This window comes from Mobula hypostoma, chromosome 4 (assembly GCF_963921235.1).
Source record: "Mobula hypostoma chromosome 4, sMobHyp1.1, whole genome shotgun sequence".
Taxonomy (NCBI): Eukaryota; Metazoa; Chordata; class Chondrichthyes; order Myliobatiformes; family Myliobatidae; genus Mobula; species Mobula hypostoma.
The window spans coordinates 75,631,423-75,658,903 of record NC_086100.1 but is presented as its reverse complement, the minus strand read 5'-3'; the positions used below and the strand labels follow the sequence as shown (position 1 = coordinate 75,658,903).

The following is a 27,481-nucleotide window of genomic DNA, read 5'->3' as shown; positions in this document are numbered from 1 at the left end:
TCATAATCTAATCCTACAGCATCAGTGGGCACTTGACACATTTGGATGTATGCTTTTATCTGTAGGGTAAAGAAGGGTTCACAACTCCCCCCCAGGAGTTTTGTTAGGAGCCGAGAGGAATTAATAAATAACTCAGTGTTGATTGGAAGCAGGGACAGATCATTTATGGGAATCCTTTCCTTTCTGTTTCATGTTCTTGTTGTCAGTGCTAATGTGAATGGATTCTTCCATCACTATAGTTAATTATTTTAAAACATTGTTTTGCTGAGGTTGTTCTCTTAGTAGCTGCAAAGTAATTACCTCCACTACTCCCCGTCATCAATAGCTGTGCCCACAAATAACCATATTTTTCTTATTAAGGTGACAGAATAAATGGATGTCTCGCACAGCTAATATTATATTCTGATTGTCTAGTTGTGATGGATTAAATAATGAAAAAATAATTTCAGTTTTTGTTCTCATGTCATATGTTCATAGCTTTCACGAGTCACATTGTTGCTTCTCTCTCTCTTTCAGCTGGTGCTTGAGAACAGGAAGAAACTATTGACAGTGAACATGTCTGTTGAATTTTGAAGCACACATTTGAAACTCAGCAGAAGAGTCTAAGCCCCCCCAAAAGCATCACTTGACACTTGAATGTCTCTTCGTTGATGTGATGCAGCTCAGATGCTATGAGTGGCCTGTCTCTAGGCCAAATAGCCAAAGCGTAAGAATGGTAACTGATGCCTTGGCTGCAGAGAACTTTGCATCAGCTTCCTGAGTGAAGACAGCAACGCTGACAGATGACGAGATCGTCTGACTATTGTCGCCTTGACTGATTTGGTAATAGCAGCTGCAGTTTGACTGCTCATTATAATTGAAAGCCTCAAAAGCTTTGTAAGAGCCAACCACTTAGAACCTGCATCTGTAGTTACAACCTGATTTGTTCTCAAAAAAGACTTCAAAAGGATATTCAGGTACTGACTGAGAATGACACAGCTGGAAGCCTCAGTGCCATCAATTTAACGTTTCAGCAAAACTGCAGCCTGAGATTATTAGTCATATTGTGATAAGCAGTGGGAGGAAAATTTCCCCAGTTGTTCTGTGTGATGGCAGCAACGTACAAGCTCGTTGTTAGTACTGTGAACTGTTATAACAGTATCATAATAGATCAACGTCTCCAGCATACTGTACACTACTGTAATGGCTCCTGCCAAGCCTTCCTGAATGCTGCTGGAATCAACTGCAATGTGGTCCATCATGCCACCTGTTCAGAGCTGTTGACTCCTACAGTCCAGCCTTCATCTAGCCTACGATTTGCAGGTGCTCAGGACCTGACCCACAGGTTTTCAAGTGCTGAAAGCACGGCCACTCCTGCCGAAGCCACTGCAGACAGTCAGCAGCTCCTGCCTGGAATTAGCAGGGCCAAAAAGGGAATGACCACACAGTGTTTATCAAGTCTCAAAGACATCACTGGTGATACCATAAACCTGGCAAGTGGAAAAATTAAAGAGTTTGCATTTGAAAAGGTGAAATGTCCCACAAGTCATGTGACCTTCAGGAAAGGAAGGAAAGTAAAACCAGATATGGCCAGCAGAAAATCTACAGACTTTGATGTAACTTACAACCATATTGGCAGCAATGAGAATTGCCCTCCATTTAGTTTTGCACAGAAAATGACTATTGAGGAAAAAGAGGCAAGTCTTAATACATTGCACAAACAAAATATCAGCAATGCCACACAGTTGTACTTCCAAAATCTCTCAGAAAATAACATAATTGCTAAAATTTTAGAAAGACACAAACCGGACAGTTCTGACTCAGGAGAGGATATAAGGGTTTGCTTGGATATTCTGCTGAAGTGCTCGGAAGACCTGAAAAAATGCACAGAGATTATTAAGCAATGCATTAAGAGCAAGTCCCTTAACAATGATAACAGTAATGCCAGCAACAATCCTGACCTAATCTACAGAGATGTAATGGCAAGACTTTCCAGCTACCTGAAGAAGTTGCCTTTTGAACTTGAGCATGGGTTATCTGGACGAGATAATCAGCATGATTTTGCTGAGCTGGTTAACACCCTGAATAGTTTGCAGCAAATACCATACCTTCCATTTGGGAATGATCAACCACCGCGATACGAGGATGTTGTCCAGTCTTCATCCCTATCTACCAATCTACCTCTTTCTCCAGTAGTCCATGGAGCCACCAATTGTAACATGAAACCTGTTGAAAATGTCTATAGGCCTTCATCTAATGGTAATCTTCAAAACAATGGTACCCAGCAAAAAAACTCAACTGCTGTAAATCAAACTCATGTTCTACCTCACGTAATTCCACTAAATCACACTGATAGCTGTTCCACTCAAGGTTCGTTTCTGCCCAGAAACAGTGGCAATGTTCCTAAGTTATCCATGGAACCTCTTTATATTCAGGAGGATTGTGATGTTGTCAAAGTATTGGTCCAAGAATCAAGAGGGAAAGACTATTTCAATATCGGAGTGTCTGAAAGTCTTGAGCCTCAACAGCAGGTCCCTCCTGCAGACGCTTGTAGACGACCGGGAGATGCAGGGTTTGCAGTTAGAGATAATACGGGAGAAAGTAAATCCTGTGTCCGCGTAGCCTCTGACTTTCCCAAGTGTTCCAATAAGGTAAATAGAACCCCTGAAGTTATTGAACCCTCCAAAGCGAAAACAGAAAATGATAAATTAATCCAACAAGAAGATATTGAAAAGTTACTGATGGATTTGGAATCATTTTCTCAAACAATAGAAACCAGGCAGAAATGTGATTCTTCTCAGAACAATAACATTGACTTGAAAGATTATAGTCAGCAATCAGAACAATTCAATTTTTTGACCACTGAGTCCGGAAATAAACACAGAGAAGAGTCACAGAATGACACTGCACTATTATCTTCTCCCACAAAAGGAACCAATGTAAATACAAATAATAAAAGTGAAGCAGATGATGCTGCCCTGCTCTTGCGTATCCTGGAAAGTATAGAAGGTTTCGCTCAGGAGCTGGTAGATCGTGGGAGTAGTAAAGGTATTTTGGCAAGAGAAAAAGAAGTAATGCAGATACTCCAAGATACATTATCACAAGCTTCAGAATCTTGCAAAAAGCACCCTCAACACTCAACACAGCCACTTGCAGCTAAAGACACAAGCTCATACCTATCAGTTCAACAAACACCAGAGGTGATCAAGGTAAGAGTCAAACTGCACACATTACTTGTTTTATGCCGTATGCATTCCTGTTTAGGTGTCATTCTGTCAGTTCATTTCAATAGCTCACATATTCAATATGGTAAATATCAAAAGGATTAAGAGCCATGTTACTGTTTTAACTTCAAGGCTACGTGGAGGGATTTGTCCTTTCACAAACGATCATATCCAACTCCTTTGTTTGACTTTCCTTCCTTGTCGTTTGTGATAATTTGTGATTTCCTTTCCCTTCACTTGTGATAATTACATCCTTTTTCAATTAGATGTCATTCTTAACCATATGAATATGCTAAGCAATTTCTGTCAAAACTAGTGGCATGGATATAATTTTAAGTTTTTAGCTTTGGTCTTTAAGTGTGGTGATGTCAAGCAAGTGAGGAGCAAGCTAGCTTTCTTCATGCTACGTGACAGAATTCTTTTGATTTCAGACCAATAGTTAATTTATTGATAGTTACAATATTCCTGTTAATAACTTTCAGATTACAGAAGTCATAAGCAATGTTGTTCCACAGAATGGATCAAATGAGAAAGATTTCGTCCAGAAGTAAATTTTCATCTTGTTACTAAATCTGAAAGATTCAGATTAATCCATTAAAAATATGTATCCATTTTAACTTGGCAGGCATAAAATATATTTGAGAAATCATGTGAGCTCTTTCAGCACATTTTCCAAATAAATGATATGCAAAAATATAAAAGTACAGTTCAAGAACAGTTCAATGGTATTTAATTGCAGTTGCACAGATGTCCCAGAGACAGCGGGAAAAGGCAAGTTAGTGTGTGTCTAGTGGTGGGTAACATGGCAGGGGTGAAATTGAACTTGGGCAAGAGTGCAAAATATATGTTGTACAACCCACTCAGTTTTCATTTCCTTTTACCTCAGCAATGCAGATGAGCTGCCAATTGTCCTTTACTTAGGTTGAGTTTTAGCCCAAGATGATCTTCACTTCTCACACTCCCACCTGCTGGATTGTTTCAAACGAAGATCCTTTTGTATTTTGTGTCAAAGTAAATCAACCTCTTTAAAAAAGAAGAGCCAAGTGGGCATATTCAAGAAATCTATGATATTTGAATATGTTGCTGGCCATTGTAAAGTTTTAATCAAGACCTGATCAAAAGTTTTGCTATAACAGAATACAAAAATCTGATCAGTCAAGAATTCAAAAAGGGAATAATGTTTACCAGACATACTTGCACCATTTGCAAAATGTTGAAAGTACAAACTATCAATTATGTAAAAGATAAGTATTTGTTGCAGAAAGTTTCATACATGACTTTCAGAACACACAGTTATTCTAAAGTTATATTACTGTTGTCAATAATCCAAAACACTGGATTCACAGTCCAGAGGATACTTGTTCAAAAACCACCATTTCAGTTTTGGACTCACAGACAAAAAGCTGCTTTCAGTGAAAGTGAACATGACGCAGCTAAATTGTAGTAAAAATTTAACTGGCCACTAATCTCACAGGAAAAGGAAGCAGCTGACAAAGCCTGGCTATATTAGACTCCATTAGACAACCATAGTGGCTGGCTGTTAACTGACCAAGTAAAGGACTTAGTTGTACAATAACTGTGGCTCAAGTAGAAAGCATACCATCAACACCTTCTTGTGACAAATAGGGATGGGAATTACATCCTAGCCTTTTAGCAATGCTCCCATCTGAAACCTAAACAAAAGCCCCAGCAACCACATCTGAAATTTTGTTTTTAAAGAGAGTATTTCTTCTCTATGATGTGGTTGAAAATTAAACTAGACTACATTGGTATGAAAAGGACATTGAATGGTATACAGGTTGTGCAGTAGCTGAGCTGGAACGGTTATCAGTTCAGTTCTTAGGTTCTAATCAATTCATATCCTAATAGAAAATTTCAACTTCATTTGCAGCAGCCTAATCAAAGCAGTGCCATTGTGTTAAGTCTTGAATTAAAACCTGGATTTGAAAGACGCCAGCATAAAAATTTGCTTTTATATTTCACTATTCACATCAGAGTATATTATTTTTCGTATAATAAGAGGGAAGTAGAGGGCTACTCCATCATGCAGCCTCCTCTATGTGAACAGTTCTCTGTCTCTTATACATGTGGACACTTTGTTAAAAGGACATTTGAAATGCTTTTCTCACTCAGTTTGTTACACACATTATAAGATGCCTCACAATGATAATTCTTTGATTGCTCATACACCAGGTGAGAGACCATGCATCCCTCACATAACCATGAAAGGGCTTAAAGTCCACTTAATTATAGTGGTGGACAAAGTTTCAATTTATACTAAAATCATTCTTTATAATTGTATGTGCCATCTTGTGACAAGTAAAGGAAGAGGTAAATCGGCTCAAAGTTGATGGATTCTGAAAATGTGATTTATCAGCTCAATGGCTTAATTTTTCATTTAAATTCATGAAAAAAATTCAAATGAAATTGATCAAAGAATATTACTCAGAGCTGAAGATATATACACATTTGATTTGGAATAAGTAATAATATTTTGACAATTTCAAAGGAATATATCATTTCATCCAATACGTAGTCTTAGATCTGATTTTATTAGGATTATTCACCACTTTGTGGTTGACAATCATTTGTGTCAAAGATACTGTACATCAAATTTATATGCATATTTAATTTGTCTCTCATTACGAGGCAGAGACTTTCATAGCCATAGCTTTACTAAATATTCCCATTATTTCTAATATTTTAAACTTATACATGCATGGATTTGGAGAAAAATTTAAATACCAGGATACATCTTTCAAAAATCACATGCTATATGATTTCAGTGTTTTAGATAAATTGAACAGACATAAATTCTTCATTATTGCACTGCATCTTCTTGAGTTATTGTTATCAATTTTACTGATATCAAATTACACTAGGAAAATGACATACAAAGACAAGAAGTGAAAGATAGAGCATGTGGGACTCTGAGTTCCATCTATTTTAATGCAGGGTATTGTAGGTAAGGCAGATGAGCTTAGAGCACGGATCAGCACGTGGAATTATGATGTTACAGACATTAGTGAGACTTGGTTGCAGGACTGGCAGCAAAATGTTCTGGGGTTACATTGTTTTAGGCATGACAGAGAGGAAGATATCAAAGGGGTGGCATTAGTCTTCAGGGAAAATTTTACAGCTGTGCTCAGTCAGGACAGACTGGAGAGCTCATCTACTGAAATTAAATGGATAGAACTGAGGAATAAGAAAGCGATGACCACGTTATTATAGACCACGCAATAGTAGGCGAGATTTACAGGAGAAAATTTGTAGAGCAAGGCAGAGAATTGCAAAACAAATAAATAAAGTTGTGATCGTTGATGATTTTAATTTTCCACATATTGATTGAGATTCCCATGCTGTAAAAGGACTGGATGGGTTATTGTTTGTCAAGTGTGTTCAGGAAAATTTACTTAATCAATATGTAGAGGTCCCAACTAGAGAGAGTGTGATACTAGATTTGCTATTGGGGAATGAGACAGAGCAGGTGAAGAAGTGTGAAGAAGTGTGAGTAGGTGAACACACTGGTCATAATTCCATTAGCCTCAAGACAGCAATGGAGAAGGATACTCAGGCTGAGATTTGAAATTGGAGAAAGGACAATTTCAGATTTCAGATTGAGTTCAATTTATTTAATCACAAGTACATTGAAACACAGAGTGAAATGTGTCATTTGCATTAACAACCAACATATCAACCAACAATCAACAACCAACGCAATCTAAGGATGTGCTGGGGGCAGATGGCAGTGGTCGCCAGACATTCCAGCAGCAACATAGCATGCCCACAATGACACAAGCAACAACGACAACACAAAACAAAAACAACAACAGCAAAACAAGCCTCTTTCCATCCTCCCACCACTCACACACACAGGCAGGTCTCCAACAGGCCTCCAAGCTACAGTCCTCAGCCCAGACTAGTAGCCTCGCAGACATCAGGCCTCCGGCTTGCAGACTTCTGTCCTCTAACTTCTGGACATGCCACTGGGTTTCCAACTGGCTGACTCACCACTGGTCCTCGTGCCTCCAGCCCGCACAGTCCTCTGAACTCAGGACCCGCCAATCTGGGGGTACTCACCAAGTTAGGGGGTCACCAGCCCTTGACTATAGGGCCTGCCATTGACCAGGGATCACTGGTCTAGGTCTCAGCACCGGATCCTGCCCCTCTCTTCATTTAATGCCCCTGACCCCTAAGTCCCATCATCCCTGCCCATAAACCATAACCTGTCCCCTAACTCCCTGTGCTACCCCAAAACCGTCCCTATGAACCTAAAAGAACAACTAAGTCGAAGCCACAGCCTTAACGGACAGTGCAGCACAATGTCATCTTGACCAAAATTTTAATGGCATCAGAAAGGTGTGGATAGCCTTCAAAGGTGAAATCTTGAGAGTACCCTCAGACCCCAATTTACACCGAGGGTGCGTTCCTCGGAAGTGGAGTGCTAAATAACATTATGCAAATGGACATGGGTGCCTGATAGAAAAAAATCAAACCCGAGATACACACAGATACAAACATGCACTCAGCCTAACCTGTACATCAGGGGAGCGAAGCAGGTGGTGATTACACCCCAGGGGAAGGACCAGACTGTGGGTCCTCCTCTAACTTTGGCTTCTTCTTCAAGCAGGCATTGAGATTTGACTGCCTTTTCTAAAGCTTCCACTCAAGAAGCAGTTCTCAGTAGTAGGAAATCATGCCGAGAACACCTCTCTTTGTCTTTTAGCTCCGCTCCCAGTCAGGGTCATTATCGATGAACATTGCAAATTTCAAAGAGGCACCAGCATTAACCTGACACTCACAATCTTCCAAATGCCATATCACTTGCAGTTTCTCATCAATGCTAATGCCTTCCCTAGTCATCTTAGGTGTACTACCTTCGCTGGAAGTTGCAGTCCATTTTCAAGATATTATGGGTGGAAGAAATGGAATAAATTGGTGAGAGAGTAAGAACGTTTACACACGCTGGAAAGGCAGAGGTTGAACAAATACATGATTGACTGTGAGTGGCTCAGGGTGTATGTCAAGTGCTCTTATTGACTGATTGAATGTTTACTGTAATAGCTGCCACTTTTGAGAAGTTTTATATGTTGTTTAGAATGAATTTTTTTGTCATTTTTAAAAATTTAAATAAAGAATTGAATAACCACATTGTAACAAATCCACGCTATGCAGGGTCTGAGTGTGCAAAGTTTTTACGTTCCTGTTAGAATAAAAGGCAAGGCTGACAGGTTTAGGGTACTTTGTTTTTTGAGGGTGCATAGAAAATATAGGCAGAAAGGAACAAATGAGGTGCTTGAGGAGTATAAGAAATGCAAAAGGGCTAAAAGAATGTATGAGGTTGATCTGACATTAGAGGTGAAGGAGAATCCCAAGAGCTTCCACAAATACATATATTAAGGGCAAAAGTCAAAAGGCTGGCAAGGGACAAAAATGGTCCAAATGGAGCTGAAAGAGTTGAGTGAGATCCTAAATCAATACTTGCATCTGTGTTTACTAGGCAGACATCTGGTATTTGTCTACTTGAAATATAGTCACTTATGTGAAACATTTGAAATATGTTATTGTTCTTTAACTGCTGATCAAACTTAGAAGGTCTGCTGTCAAAAAATACTAAAACTGGAACAAAACTTGAAGAAAAGTTGTCACCCTGAAATGCTACCTGCTGGTATTTCCAACATTTTTTCTGTCTTTATTATTCATATCTTTAGCATCTGCAGCTTTTTGCTTTCCAAGGAAATATCATTGTGCTATTAGATCAGTATTGGTAAAGCTGAGAATCAAATGCTATTTGGCAACTATTTATCAGCAAAATGGAAATGAATAAACACTGCATGAAGAATACCGGATCTGTTTTGTTTATTAGGGAAGTTAATGTTTGTTTCTTTCATTCAAGAAAAAGCATTCCACAATCAAAACATTTGATAAGATGGTTGTCATCACTTACTTTATCTAAAGTTTGCTAATCATTTTTGTTCTGCACCCTACTTCAGAGAAAAAGTACCTTTACTATCCCTGTAAGTGCCATTCTCCATTTTCATGAAATATCAAGTAAAGGTTATTCCTTCTTATAATTGTGCACTCTGCATCCACTTCTAGCTTACCCTAGTTGGGGGGTTGGGAGAAGCTGGTCATTGGCAGGACCTGATTGCCAATTTAAGAACCCATAACTTAATCCCTCTGGTAAAGTGTATTGTATTTACTTTTTAGCCGTGTTTTAATTTTAGACCGATTAGCAATCCCACTGATGCCATTAACGTTGCTGAAGGAGGCAGCTGTTAGTAGAGGAATTTCAGTTGTGTCATTTCTTCAGTTCTTTTTTGGCTCAGTGTAGTAAGCAGCACAGTATGACAACACAGCTGAATAAATAGAGCACTGGATCTTGAATATATCCATTTGATGTGTACTGCAGCCATCGGGTAACATGGAAATACATCAATATACAGGCAGACTTCAGGTTACATAAGGGTTCTATTCCTGTCTACTATCGGTAAACTGTTTTTTTCTTGAGTCAGAAACATCTGTTACCTCTAGACACCCATACCATATCAGTCGACATACACCTTCTATAATATTTTCATTCCATTGAATAGTCACTCATAATTAAACTAATGCAATATGTCATTCATAAATACCACTAAATACTTAATAACCTTTATTACTATCATAAATGTTATTACTGTGGTGAAAGTTTCTTTAAAATTTTATGGCAGAATTTATGTAAAGTTGGATTTCTGTAAGTGAGGTCTTCTGTAAACTGGGTAGGCCATATATTGCACAATAGTCCTCATAACTTGGGGATTCTGAATGACACCTAGACCTCAGGGTGAACAGATTTTTTCAGCATCTGTGATGATTTTTATGTTTTTTTACACAAATCCTTTACTACACTATTCTACTGTATTACAAAATAAATTCTGACTAGGTACATTTTTTTGTGTGGATTTCTTCAGTACATTGTTTTCCATTGGACAGGTGAGATCCATATAGTATAATGATGACAGTTTCTAAAACTCGCTTTCTTCTGCATTAAAACTGAGATTACTGCTGATAGTTTAAAAAAACTCATTTATCCTTACAATTCACCTATTATTACTTCATAGCACTGCCCACTACAAACACGTTACACAGTTAATGGTACAAATTTTTGATTTCTCTACAAGTATTTACTATAGATTTCAAAAATTAAACTAAACTTCCAATTTTTATCGTATATTAATGCTGTTCGTGTTTTACCATTAATTGTTAGTAAACGGTTTGTATTTCTACTTTTCATAGCAAAAAATAATCTTATCTTAATCTTGATCAAAATTACTAGAGCTGCAGTTCAGAAGCAGTGGATATATTCTCCATGTATTGTCTCTTCTACCTGTCTGAATCAGAATCAGGTTTATTATCTCTGATATATACTGTGAAATTTGTTGTTTTGTGGCAGCAGTGCAGTGCAATGCATTAAAAATTACTATAAGTTAAAGTATAAAATATATAACAATAAATAAGTGGTGTGCTAAATGTGAGCAAAAGAGTGAGGTAGAGTTCACGGTTCATGGACCGTTTAAAAAATCCGATGGCGAAGGGGAAGAAGCTGTAAGCTGTTCCTAAAACATTGAGTGCATGTCGTCAGGCTCCTATACTTCCTTTCTGATGGTAGCAATGAAAAGAGGGTGCGTCTTGTGTGGTGGTGGTCTTTAATGATAGGTGCTGCCTTTCTGAGGCATCAACTTTTGAAGGTTTTGCTTGATGTTGAGGAGACTTGTGCCCATGATGTAACTGGCTGAGTTTACAACCCTCTGTGCCTTTTTTCAATCCTGTGCATTGGCCCTGCAATACCAGATGGCGATGCAGGCAGTTAGAATGTTCTCCACATACATCTGTAGAAATTTGCCAGAATCTTTGGTGACATACCAAATCTCATCAAGCTGTGAATGAAATATAGATACTGGTTTGCCTTCATTATAAGTGCATTGATATGTTGAACCCTGGATACATGTTCAGAGATGTTAACAACCAGGAACTTGACGCTGTTTACCCTTTCCACTGCAGACCCCTCGATTAGGGGGTCTAAATCATGCTGAAAGACTTCTAAGATAAAGTACATGGTTCATGTGTATTAGATGAGTGAGAGGTCTTACAGTCTGACTAGGTGGTCACAGAAGTAGCAATCTAGACCATTCAAGGCTGCAAACAAATGACGTGGAAAAGCAACTTAACCCTGGATTAATGAACTGAGGATAATTTGTAGGTAAACATGGAGCCACCATGAAATTGCTCGGCAATTAATTGTATCAAGTCAGAATTTTTCCTAACATCAATGATACATTTGATGGTCCATAGGTCACACAACATACATTTCTCCCTGCAGAGATAAACTAAAGCTTTTGAGCACAGTTTGACCTTAAATGAATACTGAAAATACAACTAGGTTTGTGCTAATCTGTTGCATTTGTTTCTTCTCTTGACATTCTACTCATGCCATACAGACTTCAATGTCCTATCTCCACTGATCAACCTATGCTGCAAGGATCAACTGATGAAATAAATACACTTTCCAATGTGGAAGAATATATTTTGTGATCCTTAAGGACTTCCAGCCATTTAGTTAGCTTCTCTAACTCAATCTCTAAAATAGATTAGGTCTAAATGAAGAGGTTGAAAACCTATCACCACTGGGAAAATCAAAGTGTACAAACCGTAAGGTTATTACTCATGTTAGAATGCCTTCTTAAAATGTGATCCATTTCTGGCATGCACAAGGTAAGAAAACTTATGCTGGTGGCCTCCTAGCATGTTTAATGCTTATGATTAAAGAGGGCATATAAATCTTAGTAGTTAACCTGCAGTGAGTTGCGTGCAGGGTAATCATCAGGATTCTGCCCTCCTGACCTGTCAATAATACCTTTAATTATAACATAGTCAGACTGTTTGATAGTCATAGCTCAACTCCTTCGCTTAGTCATTGAGAACACATTGTAGATTTGATATCTTGACAGTGGCCTTTAAAATAAATTATTCTACCAGATTATAACCCATACTTTCATTGTCACATTATGTTTGGGAACTTGGAATTATATACAAATGACTTCTTAACACCTAATACTGTATTGTCGTTGTCAATATTTACAGAATTGGGTTTGGCTTGTTAGATTAATCAACATGAATTCATAAAAATAGACAAATCAATATTTAGAACATTCAAATGTTGAATTACTTCAACAAATTATATACATATTGAAATATTGTTTATTTCTCTGCCCTCCCTCAGATTAATTCCTGACAAAATCCTTCCTCTTGCATTTGTTCATGACAGAACTAACTTTTCCTATGTATTCCCAATTTGCACCATCCCCCAGAACTTAACTCGTCCATATTTAATTATGTCTCCTAGTCCACAGCGTCCTGTTCACCCCTATGCTTATGGACATACATTGGTTTATTCCGGCTTTAATATTATTTAAATCCTTCCATGCCCTCACTATCTATAACCTTTCAAGATCCCTGCATTCCTGCAACCCTAGACTGTTATGCCTCCCTGCCACTGAATGTCAAACTATCAACCTCTTAGCATTATGCTCCGGAATTCTACTCCTAAAGCTCTTCACTTCCTTTATGACTTCATTTTAAAACATTTAAACAAATTTTTCAGTCAAATTTTGAAACACAAGAGATTCCTAAGATGCTGAAAATCCAGAGCAACACATACAAAATGCTGGAGGTCCAGAGTAACATTGAGTTTCTCCAGAATCTGGTGTGTGCTGGTCAAAGTATGGCCTGTTCTAAAGTCTACTTCTTGCATTTTCACCTTTGTTGCAAACATTGTTTTATTACATTTAAGGCACAATAAAATACGATTAGTATTTATTAATATTTAACAGACTTTAAAATAGTATTTGGTACTTAAAACTATTCCTTAGTACAAGCAAGAGGGTGCAGTTGCGCAACTAGATCTGCATTGATCCAGGTTCAGTCCTGACTTTGGGTATGGTCGCCCTGTGCCTACATGGGATTCCTCCACAGGAGTGGAAAAGTCTGTGGTTTGGTAGATGAATTGGATGCTGAGAGTGTCCCCAGTATGGGTGACTGGTGGAACCTGGGGGAACTTGATGACAATGTAGGAAGAAAAAAGTGGAATCAGTATAGGATTAATATAAATGGGTAATTGGCAGTTGGCATGGACGATGAGCCTGCGGTCTACTTCCACGCTGGGTAACTCTGTAACAAAGTATAATAAATGTTTAATTGGAGGTGAGTCAATACAGTGAATGAACAAATACTCTAATGAAAATACAAACGCAAAGTGAGCAAACAAGCCACCTTCTTATATGCAGTATCTCCAAAATGTGTGTCATATTTTGCACATTCCTCTCTAATCGTTTAGTCCCCAACATTCAGATCACAAATGTGATGTAAAAAAAAGCAGCATATTAGTCTCAGTGAGCAACAGAGATATATAATTACACCATTAAACAGTTATGTTGGACAAGGAAAAGCTTAAACAAAGAAAGGCTTTGAGGAACAATACACAATAGGCTGGAGGAACTCAGCAAGTCAAGCAGCATAGGTGACAGGAAAGAAGTTGTCGATGTGTAGGGTTGAAACCCCTCACTAGTCCCTTTTCCAGGTATCCATTTACCAATGTTCCTTGACTCATTGAGTTCCACCAGCAGACTTTATGTTGCTGAAGATCCCAGTATCTGCAGTCTCTTGTATCTCTAAAGTGTTGAGGAAGTACATGGTAAAGAAGACTATTTTAGATCTTTTAAACTGAGTTTGACAGCAGGTAGCTTTGCTCATATTGTTGCCGTCATGTTTTATGCGTATATTGGAATAGCAGCAGTATTGGTGAAGGACGCCGCGATCAATGAGTACGTTCTTTCAAATGATAGAGGGATTAGTTGCAGCCACTGTGCGCATGGAAGGTAACCACAAATGGTCACCATAACGACTAAAAGAGACTCCTTTCTTTCCTATTCTTTCAATGGAATTTTTTCTCACCGAGCCATCCCCTTTGGGTTTTGAGGCTAGTATTTAAACCGCACACTTAGTTCAGTAGAGGAATATATCCTTTTATCCTGAATAATAATAAGAATGATTGATGAACATCTTTGTGTATGCAAACATACCACTTTTACACAGTAACACATTACAAGTTATGAAGCTATCAAGCTACTGGTGAATTATAGTTGTAGGGGAGTCAAAGAGCCTCACTTTCTACTTGCTGAGGTGTCGAATGGTAATTGCTGCAACTGAAGTCAGATTGTATTGAGTAAAAAAATGGACATTGTATGTTTTCATGTGTTTAAAATCTGTGCCACTTCTATAAACGATGCTTCGCAATAACAACACTTACAGGTAACATACAACAGCTTGCTGTTATGTTAATAAGATTTTCATTGCAGCGGCACAGTAGCATAGTGGTTAGCACAATGCTCTACCATGCAGGTGACCCGGGTTCAATTCCCACCACTGCCTGTAAGGAGTTTGGACACTCTCCTCATGACTGCATGGGTTTCCTCCCACCATCTAAAACACCCACAGGTTGGTAGATTAATTGGTCTTTGTAAATTGTCCTGTGATTAGGCTAGACTTAAATCGGGGGATTGTTGGGTGGCGCGGCCGGGAAAGCCTATTCTACACCGTATCTCAATGAATAAATAAAAAGCATTATTTCATTAAAGAACAATTGCAACTTGAGAGGGACTATCCCAGACTTCCACGTTCTCAGTTCTTCTGGTTGAAGCTCCCAATTCTCATTTCCATCAGTCTTTAATGAAGCCATGAAAAATTGCCTTGTATGCATTTGACAGCTAAATTAAATCCCCATTTTGGATCACATTTACCAGAAGCAAAGCCGCTGCTAATCTATGATGCAGTAACAGCTTCTTAACAATCCAATCTATTCCATAATGGTTTTAATAAATGTTGTGCTGAGACAGTAAGACAAAGAGATGTATTGTTTTAGTATTTTAAAGTAGGAATCCCATTCTCTTCTTCTTGACGACCAACATACAAAGGGAAGAACCACTGCCTCTGAACTGATCTCAAACTGATCCTCTTTCAAGTTTTATCACATGGTAAGAAATTAAGCAGACCAGGCACTTACTCACTCGAGTTTAGAAAAATGAAAGGTGATCTCATTTAAACAACATTCAGGAATTATCATTTCTCAGATGCTACAACACTTGTCAACCTGTGGCTCATATTGACAATTTTTGTTGAGAACAAGTTTTATTGGTATATCATTCAATTTTACAAGATTTCTCACTCCAGGAGGAGTAACCACTTTCTGAAAACGTTCTTTTCATGGTTTGCTTAAGGTATTTTCTGGTTCCTCACCCATAGAGTGGCTTTCTCCCAAGGCAATGACCATTTCAGTTCAATGTCTCTGTTCTGATTAAAGCTCTAACCCAAAATGTTAACTGTTTCTTTTTCACTTTGCTGCCTGATGTGCTGTATATCCTCAGCATTTTCTGTTTTTAAGACTCTCCTAATATTTATCTCACTAAAAGAATGTCCAGGAGGTTTTCATTAAGTCTAGGAGTATAGAACAAGGAATATTACAGCACAATACAGGCTCTTCAATCCAAGATATTGTCCCAATCTAAGATCAATCTAACTTTTGCTTCCAACATAACCCTCCGTTTTAATATCATCCATGTGCCTATCTAAGAGTTTCTTAAATGTCCCTAAAGTGTTTGCCTCTACCATCACCCCAGCAGGGTGGTCCATGCACCCACAACTGTCTGAATAAAAAACTTACAAGATCTCTCCCTTTCCCTTGCATCTGATTTCTCTCATCCATGGGCCACACTCTGTATTGGTGTTGTCCCTCTGGCATGGAGGTTATGCCATTAAGAGATTCCTCCCTCTTCAGATCAATGTATGGGAAATTGTTGAAAGCTGCATTCATTTGAGTGTGGTCCCATCAGAATCCACACGGTGTTCATCTGAGCCTCCCTCACTACACTCCAGACTGCCTTTTGGTCAAGTTCAAGAGTTTGTGCTGTGGATTGAAATGGACATTAGTGTTAGATGCATCAATCCGATTTGTGAGCATTTTGACAAATTCAGAGAGGACTGTGTCTCATAATTTACATGACACAAAACTGACAATGTAGAAATGAGCCCAAGTCAGCACTTGTACTCCACACAAGATATGCGCCTCCCGTTCTGTCCCACCTTTTCTTCTCCCTAACAATGTACACTGCTCTCCTCCTCTCCATCATCTACTTATTCAGCATCTGTGACTGCAATTCATCCCAAATGCTCCATTTGGTAGTGAGCTCCATGCCCTAATCACTTTTCAGAAAGCTGAGGAACAGACAGCGTTAAGAAGTGACAAGATATATGGCTGACAGCTAAGCAGGAACACTTTCAAATTTTCAGTCAGATGTTTTCAGATTCTTTTTTTTTTGCAGTTGCATCTTACTCTGAAGAAATAAGTTGCAGCCTCTCATGAGTCAAAGGATCTTGCATTTATTTTCATGGCCAGGGCTTGAGCATGTAACCTATGCCATTGTTCAACTGCACTCCCTCACAGATGTGAAACAAATGCTCCAACTGCCAGTTGAATAAGCAGAACAGATGATGCTGCATAAACAAAGCCTCAAAACGATCTATGTTCATAACGATTTCATCACAAGAGAGCATTGCAAAGCAAGAATGTTAGGACAATTGAGCTTTTTTTAGAGATAAGTGGAAACTCAGGAATTCAATTTGAACATACAGGCACCCACACAGATGAGACAGCATCAGTTGAAGTAAGGACTGTGCTGTCAAGGCATCTGTGAGCCTTCTGCACCTGTCAAAGCAGCTCATTAATTACCATGGTAACAGGGGCTTCCAGCATGGATAATAAAGGAGTAGCTATAAATCAAATATTCCTGCTGCGACGGCAATTTTTGGTAAGTGTGAACAATCTGGTTGCAGTTGTTCCATTGGAAAGTCCCAGATACTGTAAATTTTTAGGCAGAGGATTACTCCATCCACACTCCCAATAGAAAGAACTACACTGAGATACTGGATCGATAACACCATGGTTTTCTGAGCGATAAAAACCGATTGAAAACCTGAGATTTACCACATGGATTGCAAAATCTGTAATTTCATTTCAGGTCCTTTGTGTGACTGATGTGCTGAAGCTAAACACATGCAATGGTTTTCAACAAAGCTTATCGACAACTATTCCTATACTTTTTAAAGTGTGTGTTCACTGTCCATGCTAAACACAGCTACTGATACAAAGAAAGACTTCACAACACTGATGAGACCTGTACTTGCATGACAAAACAGAGCTGGCAACCAGGTCCCTTGTTGGTACTAGGAACCTGACAGATAGGGGCCCACTACTTACACAACTCTCTGTCAGAGTCCCACTCCCTCCACTCCTCTCAGTCTCAAAGACCTTGCCCAACATCCCACCTAAATTGAATCCATAATCTCTCAAAAATATATTAACCACACCCAACCACTAATCTTCCTGCACTTCTAATTATCCCCATGAATCAATGACTATGTCTTCATAAAAAGAAATTACAATGAAGTGTTTTAGTTGAAAAGGCCATAAACACCAAATAACTGTAGACTGAATTGCTGCCTTGTTTTTCAGACTGTAATAAATGCATTTATTTTCAATATGTTATTTCTTGGCTTGCATAAAATGTCTAGTTAATGAGCTGATAATATAATTTTTAACTTGTATTTAATCTTTGACAGGATGCAGGGACAAATCAGCCAGAGCTCTCTATCAGGAAGGAAATAATGCAGAATTTTTAAGAACAAAATAACTGGCTATTGACTTGCCAGCAAAAACAAGTATGCCATGAAAAACAAAAAAGTCATTCAAAAAAGTGCCGGCTTTATTATTTTCAAATATTTATAGATTTAAGGACTAGCTTCAGGATATTTTTATCGTATCAAAATCTATGGGGCTTTACTGCACGACTTAGTTGAAATTGTGTACTGTAGCTAGGAATGCGTAGGAATGATTACTTGGATAGCTTGATGATAAATGTTTAAATCAAACAGATGGCCAATGTGATCCACTCTTTCTCTGATCCAGAGGAGATGGAAAGGAATTTTCACTTCTTTCTTTCTCTTTTTGGCTCTGGATCTCCCTGTTTATTTGGCTGAGCCAAGACGTTACACCAGGGTGATGTGGTGGCTTGGAAAAACACAATGCGGGGATTATCCTGAATTACAACTAAACATTGCACTGTTTTAATGTATTAAAGGCACACAAAAAGTATTTTACGCATGTTTGAGCATGATTGACAGTGGACATTGAGAAAATGGACCATCTGGTTTTGGGCACAATTCATGTCAGCATGGAGGCCATTTTAACAGTATCATTCACATCTGTGATGCATCAATATGTGCAATACTCAATTCTTTACTAATGATTGAAGTTTGAGTAATATGTGCACCTATGGCCAGTATTACTCACTCAAAATAAAACAAGGAACAAAGCCCATATTAAAATGGCATATGCGAATTAAGCAGTTCCTATTAGGACATGGATGTCGCTTGTGTGCCTGCCAGATTGATCAGCTTCTGTAGTATCTGGGTTGCACTAGTCTGACTGCTACAACCAACATCTGTTCTGCATTGTGAAAAAGTGACTGACAGTGGCTAGGGTATGAAAATGAGTATCAGGGCAGGACAGGGGAGCTGAGTGTGACCAAACCCTGTGTGAGCATGTGGCTGCTACCTCTTCCTCTACCCCTACAACCAACCACACACAAGCTCTCTGCTCTCCGCTCTCCAGCCTCTTCTACTATGTCTGCATGGAGAAAATGCCTTAATGTTGGGGCCTGCTTCCCATGATTGTTAACGGTAATGGTGTGGCACTGCAGAGACTGCCAACTGCTGCATTTGTAAATTATTCAGGCTGGGTTACAGTACTGTTGGCTATAGGTCCACTACAGTGGGTAGATTGCAAGTGGATGTGGGTCTGTCTTTATATCATCGAACACTGGTTTTGTATAATTCTGGGGTATAGCACTAAAGCACCATGTAGCCCTGGATAATGTAGAGGTAGGCCCAACTATATGACTGCAAAAGACTGGGGGGGGGCGTTGGGCACAGGTCTGTCTTTTATAACTTTCAAGTAAGGTACAGCTAGACACAGAACTGTCAATTAAAACACTATGATACTGTGTTGATGGGTTGAAACGTATCATAGTATAACACCAGGTTAAAGTATTGGTGTGCATAGATCTGTCACTCTGTAACATTCAATGAGGGTATTAGCTTTTAGTCCTGTAGTCCTGTAACATGCAACAATAATACTGGTAAAATTAGTTACAATATCATATAATAGTTGGGTGGAGTTGTAGTGCATACAGGTCTCTCACTGATGCTAAATTTACTTTTAAACAGCACTCTTCAAAGAGCTGAAACAGACACCATGGTCCGTAAGATTCTTTGAATTACTGTCTCTGCCACAAACATTGACCTTCATTTTTACTTTTTTTGGAGTCAGGAACTTGAGGGGTTTCCAGATAAAGCTAATGCTGATAGAGGATTGTGGTCATTAAGGGCACACAGGGAGGATTTGAGTCCAGCTTCCTGACTTAAAGAAAGGTACAAACAGGTAGCATTTTAAAATTACTTTTTCTGCCCTGCCTTTAGTTTTATCACTGAATATAAGCGGATGCACTTTGATGAATGCAGTATTTGCAAAAAAAAACAATCAGGTTTCAATTTATTCTTTCACTAATATAATGTAATTTTGTGCAATGCCAAGACTTTCAGAATATATTTTAGCCCACTTTTCCTGGGGATTTCTGTTATACATTCAGTAGCCATTTTATTAGGTATCTCCTGTGCTTAATAAAGTGGAGATTGAGTGTATGTTCATGGTTTTCTGCTACTGTAGCTTGTCCACTGTTCAACGTGTTGTGCATTCAGTGATGTTCTTCTGCATACCACTGTTGTTACGGGTTGTTATTTCAGTAACTGTCACTTCCCTGTCAGTTTGAACCTGTCTGGCCTTTCTCCTCTGACTTCCCTCATCAGAACTGCTGCTCATTGGATTTTATGTTGTTTTTCATACCATTCTCTGTAAACGCTAGCCAATGGTGTGTGTGAAAATCTCAGGAGATCAGCATTTCCTGGGACATTCAAACCATACCATCTGGCACCAACAAAAATTCCACAGTCAAAGTCACTTAGAACACATTTCTTCCCAATTCTGATGTTTGGTCTGAACAATAACTAAACCTCTTGACCATATCTGAATGCTTTTATGCATTGAGTTACTGCCACATGATTGGTTGGCTGATTAGATATCTGTATTAACGAGCAGGTGTACCTAATAAAGTGGCCACTGAGTGTTCAGAGGATCTGTGGAACCTCTTCCAGAAGCATTGTCCAAAATGAGTCCCACCCACAAACTGGCCCCTATTGTTGGAACAAGCAGTTGCTACTATCATTTTGCTACATTGCTAGTTCCACACTATTTTATCCTTCTGGGCAAAAAGATGAATTTGTATATTTTGGAAAATTGTTTAATTGATGTGGTTGAAATGTTGTGTGATGTAGCTGTGAGACTTGGGGTGGCAAGTATATGAAGGTGTTGGGGCATTCAAAAGTTAGTTTCCAGCTCCAATTGATAGTGTTTACTGACAAACTGGGGGATAGTGATGCACTGAGCACCATGTAATTTTTGGGACTAAGAACAGGGTCTCACTTTCTCCGCCATTGATGGTGTCCTCACCTGCATCTCCCCTATTTCTGGAACATCGGTGGTCATCCCATCTTCCTGCCACCTCTTGTTCCTCTTGTCCACACCTACCACCCCATAAGCCTCTACATCCAACACATCAACCTCCACAACTTCTGCCATCTCCAAAGGGATCCTACCACCAAACTTATCTTTGTTTTACACCCCCCCTCACCACCATCCCTCCACTTTCCACAGAGATCGCTCCCCCCACGATTCCCTCCTGCCACTTATCCCTGTAAGCGGTCCAGGTGCAACACCTACCCATGCACCTCCTCCCTCACCTCCAGTCAGGGCCCCAAACAGTCCTTCCAGGTGGGGCAACATTTCAATTGCATATCTGCTGGGGTTGTCTATTGTGTCCAGTGCTCCCAATGTGCCATCCCCTACATTGGTGAGAACCACTGTAAGTTGGGGGTCCGCTTCGTCAAGAACCTCTGCTCCATCGTCCAAAAGCAGAACTTCCTGGCGGCCAAACATTTTAATTCCGATTCCCATTCCTGTTCTAACATGTCAGTCCGTAGCCTTCTCTAGTACCACAGTGAGGCCACCCTCAGGGTGGAGTACTACACCTTATATTCTGGGTACCCTTCAATTTAATGGCATGAATATTGATTTCTCCTGATAAAAAAAAACCCTCCATTTTCCCTCTTCTTCTATTCCCCAGCCTGGCCTCTTATTTCCTCTCGTCTGTCTATCACCTCTCCCCGGCTCCCCTCCTCCTTCCCTTTCTCCTATGATGCACTCTCTTTCCTATCAGATTCCTTCCTCTCCAGCACTTGACCTTCCCCACCCACCTAGCTTCACCTACCACCTTCCAGCTAGCTTCACTCACCTCCGTCCACCTTTCTGGTGCCTTCCCCCTCCCTTCTCAGTCCTGAAGAAGGGTCGCAGCCTGAAACTTCCGCAGATGCTGCCTGACCCGCTGATTCCTCCAGCATTTTGTGTGTGTTGCTATGGTTACGATATTTGCTACTCTTAACAATGTCACAGTTGCTTGCATCATTGATTCAGGGTGTACTTGCTGCATTCACTTCCATACCTATCCCTTCCCATTGTTATTTCAGCCAGTTATATTTGAGGTCTTTTGTTTCCCTGTACGTCAAGGACATTTATCTCTGTCTCCACTCTGCTAACCAACACTCTTAATGCCGTGTTGGAAAATCAATTACCCTTCTTTTAGTTTGGATCTGCCATCTCACTGACCTCTGGAATGACTTCCACCACATCGGCAGCCACAGTATAACTTCCCTTTAAGAAAGTGAAACTGTCTTTAATCCTAAACACTTTCTTGAACTGGTGCTTATGTTAGCGGCTTGAGGTGATGCAGTAAGTCAATGAACAACTCACTAAGTGCTAACATCAGATAAGAATCAGGCAACACATATGCTGTGCATCAGGCTAAAGGTTGACAGTTCACAGCAGCTCCTGCAGTTATTTTCCAGTACTGTCAAAGTTTAAGGCTCAAAGTAACTTTATTATCAAAGGACATAGATGTCACCATATGCAACCCTGAGACTCATTTTCTTGTGGGCATACTCAATAAATCCACACCAACTTGGGAATTCAACCAGTGTACAAAAGACAACAAATTGTGCAAATACAAAAAGAAAAGAATATTAATAATAAATAGGTAATAAATATCGAGAGCATGAGATGAAGAATTCTTGAAAGTGAGTCCATAGGTTGTGGGAACATTTCAATGATGGGGCAATTGAAGTCAAGTGAAATAATCCCCTTTGGTTCAAGAGCCTGATGGTTGAGGGGCAGTAACTGCTCCTTCCACTTCTTGGAGCTTAAGTATCAACTTTACTACAAAAATCTCTTGATTAAATCTAACAAGTTGATATTCCCAAGGGCTTGTTCTTAAATATTAACAAATGGTGGTGCTAGTGTGATTGTTAACAACAAATTGCATTTATATTGTACCTGTAATATTGGAAAATGTCCCAAGAGATTTCAATTATTAAATATATCATAACATGCATGATTGTTGGTAATTCCCCACCTAGTGCCCAAACGCACAAAGGGAAAATCCTGAGCTTTCTGCAGGCATACTCCAGAGATTTCAAGACCACACTCATAGCATCCAACAATGAAACATAATGTCAGAGCAATACCCAGCAAGCAAGCCGGGGAAGTCTTTGGAAGAACTTGCTCCAGTTTAGACCTGAAGGAGAACGTCCTCATGCTTTGATTTCAATGGAGGAAACAGCTGCCTAGGATCTGGATAAGAGCTTCAGAATGTTATTGAATGCCTCTGAACCTCAGGAATATTCAGAGTGTTATTTCATCTTTGTGCACCAGCTGCATTAACCAGTTCAGAAAGCTTTCACAGCATATTCAAGGGCTAGCATCACTCTGCATCCCACCGCCACCCTCACCTCACTTCCATACATAAAACAGGATCCAGGAGGAGGCAATCAAGTCCCCACTAAGGTAAGAGCCATTGTTGTTCTGGAAGCTGTGCACAAGTGAAACACACACATCAACTGTAAACATATTAAATGGATTACTGTACTAATAAGAGTGACCAGCTTGTCACTGTCAGTCTTTGTGTCAAAATACATCACCTAAACCTTTAAACACTGGCTTCCTTTTCTCTATCTTTTCCTGAAATTTGTTTAACTCCACTTTACTCAGCAGATAGTCTCTTGATGGAATACTGTCAGACCCTTTTCCAGAATAACACTGGACTCTTAGATCTTTACAAACACTCCCCATGGCTCAGATCATTTACTTAATCAACTGCAGTAGAGCAAAAGAGCTAGAAAGTCTGAGACTTATAGTTTATTGCTGTGTTGTAGTTTCCTAGGTAAATCAGGAGTTTGCCTTTTCATTCTAGATAATATTGGTTTATAATTGTTACATTTACCAACATACAGTAAAAAGGATTTATTTGCATGCCATCCAGACAGATCATGCAGGTAGTTAAAGCAAAACTGAATGCAGAAGGTGGTGCTGCAGCTACAGAGAAAGGGCAGTGCAGCTAGACATTGAAAGGCCATAACAAGATAGAATGGGAGACATAGAGTTCATGTTTAGTGTAAGGAGGTCTGGTGAAGAGTCTGATAACAGCAGGGTAGAAGTCGTTATTGAGTGCTATGTATGTATTTCAGATTTTTGTATCTCCTGCTCAATAAGAAAGGGAGAAGAAAGAATGATCAAGTAGGGAGAGGTCTTGATTATGTGCAGCTTTCCATCTACACTTCGCAGTGTGAACTGTAAATGGAGTCAATGAAAGGGAGGCTGATTTGGGCGATGGACTGGGCTGCATTCACAACTCTCTGTGGTTATTTGAAGTCTTGGGAAGAGTAGTTGCTATACCAAGCTGTGATGTATCTGCATAGCAACACATGCAAAATGCTTGTTCAACTCAGCAGGTCAGGCAGCATCTATGGAAGGAAATGAACAGTCGACCAATTGACCTGAGACCCATCATCAGAAAACCAATCCTGATGAAGGTCTCAGTCTGAAACATCAATTCTTCGTTTCCCTCCAATGATGCTGCCCGACCTGTTGAGTTCTTCCAGAATTTTGTGTGTGTTGCTCAAGATTTCCAGCATCTGCAAAACTGCATAAGTGTCATTTGTAAAAAATGGTAAGTCATTAAGGAGATACTGAATATTAATAGTCTTCATAGGAAGTAGAGGCATTGAAATACTCTCTAGGCTGTAGTGTCATCAATGAAATCAGTTATGGATAATTTTCATAACAATTACCTAGGTTATATAGAAACACCCAAGAGCACTTATTGACTCTGTCTTTTCCAAACTCAATTTCATGCAGAAAGGGATAAAACATTTTTGAAAAGACACTCTTGATGGAGATGCTCTTAAAATGATCTCTCAACTTCTTTCATTTCCATAGAAGCTATAACAATAATAAAAGTTTATCATTACATCAACCAGCATTTGAAACTTCAAGGGCTTTTACTACTGTAAGTATATCTATTTTGAAACTAATAATACATACATCAAATCTAAACTTATTCTAAAATATTTTCAAAATGGAAACAGTATTGGTAATGGAATTGAAAATGTATCTTTATGCCAACGGTCAAAGAGGAACAATAGTGTTTCAAGGGTAAACCCATACCATACGTTCAGAAATTGCAGGAAAAGAAATAGAAAAAGGAATGTAAACTATTAAAATCTGATGAAAGAGACAAACCAAAATAAACTAATCACACAACTATACATATTTGATTTAAGGTCATAAACCACATCTGGTGAACATTCTTTTTACATAGTCAGGAAAATGCTTCACCATCACACCTAGGGAGAAACTGTCCAAACTACTCAGTGCAGGCAAGCGGTGTCTAGATAAGAAGCACCATTCAATTTAGCTTCAGGTGGAAGGCTTTAACTGTCTAGTGTGTAATTAGACACTAACAGACCTGCCTCTCAGTTTTTTTGCACTACCTTACTATCCCTTTTCTATTTTCTATCTATGATTTATAATTTAAATTTTTAATATTTACTATCAATTTGTACTCCAGGGAGCGGGAAGCGCAGAATCAAATATCGCTGTGATGATTGTACGCCCTAGTATCAATTGTTTGGCGACAATAAAGTAAATTAGTTTATTTAAAAAATATATAAAAACAAGGCAACCAGTTTGCAATGTATTCCAATAGCATTATTTAATTATTCAGTATATTTTATTAAGCATAATACATTTTCAAGGAATAAGGTCAGAGACATCTTTCCCAGTTCCTGTTGACAACTCTTAGCAAGGAAAAAACTTGATAATCCACATTATTTCTAATCCAGTTACATTTTAGTTGGTTTCAGTCTGTATTTGGTTATGTAGTTGAGCAACTCTATTGTGACCAAGCCTCACTATTTTCTTTTCTCAATCATAAAGTGGTATAACTTAGGGAAAGGCACAACAAGTGGGCGTATGGTCTAAATGGCAAAATCCTTAAAAGAACTTTAAAACAAGTTTACAAATTCAAAAAAAAGAGATTCACGATTCTTACTACTCAAGGAAGATATAGAGATGATAAAGGAAGGCACTGGTTACATTGAAATTCAAGAGTTGAGTGCAGTTTTAGGCATTCTTTTTGCAAGTAACATTGGAACCTGTTTATAATGAAAGAGAAAATCAATCCCTTCCAATGTTGAAAGATTATGAGATTAATGAAAACAATACAACTTGGGAGTATATACTATGGTTTAGATGTTGTAGTCTTGATGAGAGTCGGAAAGATTGAGGCCAATATTCACTGGCGTGCAGAAGGCTAATGAGGAATTTAACGCAAGTCACTTGACTTAGAGAAAGTTTAAAGGGTTAGATGTTGTGTCCATTAACTGGTGAATAAGATATCTTCAATATATTGTTTATACCATATGATGCATAAAGGGGCCTTGGTCAGAGGATTATGCATGTATTCATTAGAATATGACATTTGGCACAATTAGATGATTTAACTGTTATAGAGGAAATAAGGTTGTCTGTTAGCAAGCTGCTTAATTTATGATTGCCTGCACTTTATTGTTTTTATTACCTTGGCAGTTAAATCTGTTATGTGTTGTAACTTCAAATTATAAAAACTATTTGAAAGAAAAACAAGGCATCTGGGAGATAACTTGTTTGTTTTTACTTTTAAGTGATGTGCGTGCATATGACACAGTAGTGTGATGACGTATACCAATTCACGTACTCCGTACATATAACTATAATGAACTACTTAAGTACTTAATCAAACAATATGTTTACAATATTGCTCCATTTTACTGATATATTAAGTACACAACAAAATCAACTTCTGAAGTTATCAGCTTCCAGATTAACTACATATGATTCTGAATCAGCAAGTCACAGCCTTCTCTATGTCTACATACAGCAAAAATGTTGAGAAGGATATTTAGCTGTTACACAGTCACAAAATAATAATAAGTTGAGTTATGGTGCTGAAGAAATTTGGTGACTTCATTTCAGAAGTGGGTCTGCTCTACCATCATATGTATGTCTATAAATGAACTACTTGGGCAACATCCTTTTTGTTGTCCATGACTGAAGATACATATCACATGCTATTGTTCCTACAACAACATTTATACAGTACAATATCAAATTACTGATTTACTTGTATGGATGGAGTGCCCATGTTGTGTACTATATACTAACTTAAAACGATCAGAACCAAGCAGCAGCATCCCTTCAGCTAACCACATTACAAAACTTCAGTTAGATCCAATAGTCCCATCAACCCCATGTCATCTCTACAGTTGACTTGGTGATTGATTGTATCTGTCTTCTTGGGCCAACAAAATATCCTGTGACAGTATCCCAATCACATTAAACTATGCAATTAACTGAGAAATAAGTGGAATTTGCATAATTACATGCTAAATCTAACAAGGTCAACCCAGTGAAGCCTTTCTCTGCCAATGTTCAGTCACATATTCTTACCACTGTACCCAGACCTGACCAGAATCTAGAGTGAGTAAGCTTACATACGACATGCATATGCGATATGTATGTAGTGAGGAGTTTAAACCTGTAAATGTTCAATGCAAGGGTTGAAATTGCTCTGCAGTGTTTTCCT

The 27,481-nt window shown here is 38.8% G+C and overlaps 1 protein-coding gene across 3 annotated transcripts in view; it reads left to right on the top strand.

The window, feature by feature from the left end:
• Window positions 1–27,481, top strand: part of ppp2r3a (protein phosphatase 2, regulatory subunit B'', alpha) — a 356,154-nt gene that overhangs the window by 175,681 nt on the left and 152,992 nt on the right. For all 3 annotated transcript variants that reach the window (XM_063046036.1, XM_063046037.1, XM_063046038.1), the window contains one exon: window positions 517–3,188. In XM_063046036.1, coding sequence (XP_062902106.1) covers window positions 1,089–3,188 — 2,100 coding nt within the window. In that variant the 5' untranslated portion in view covers window positions 517–1,088. The remainder of the gene's footprint in view (window positions 1–516; window positions 3,189–27,481) is intronic.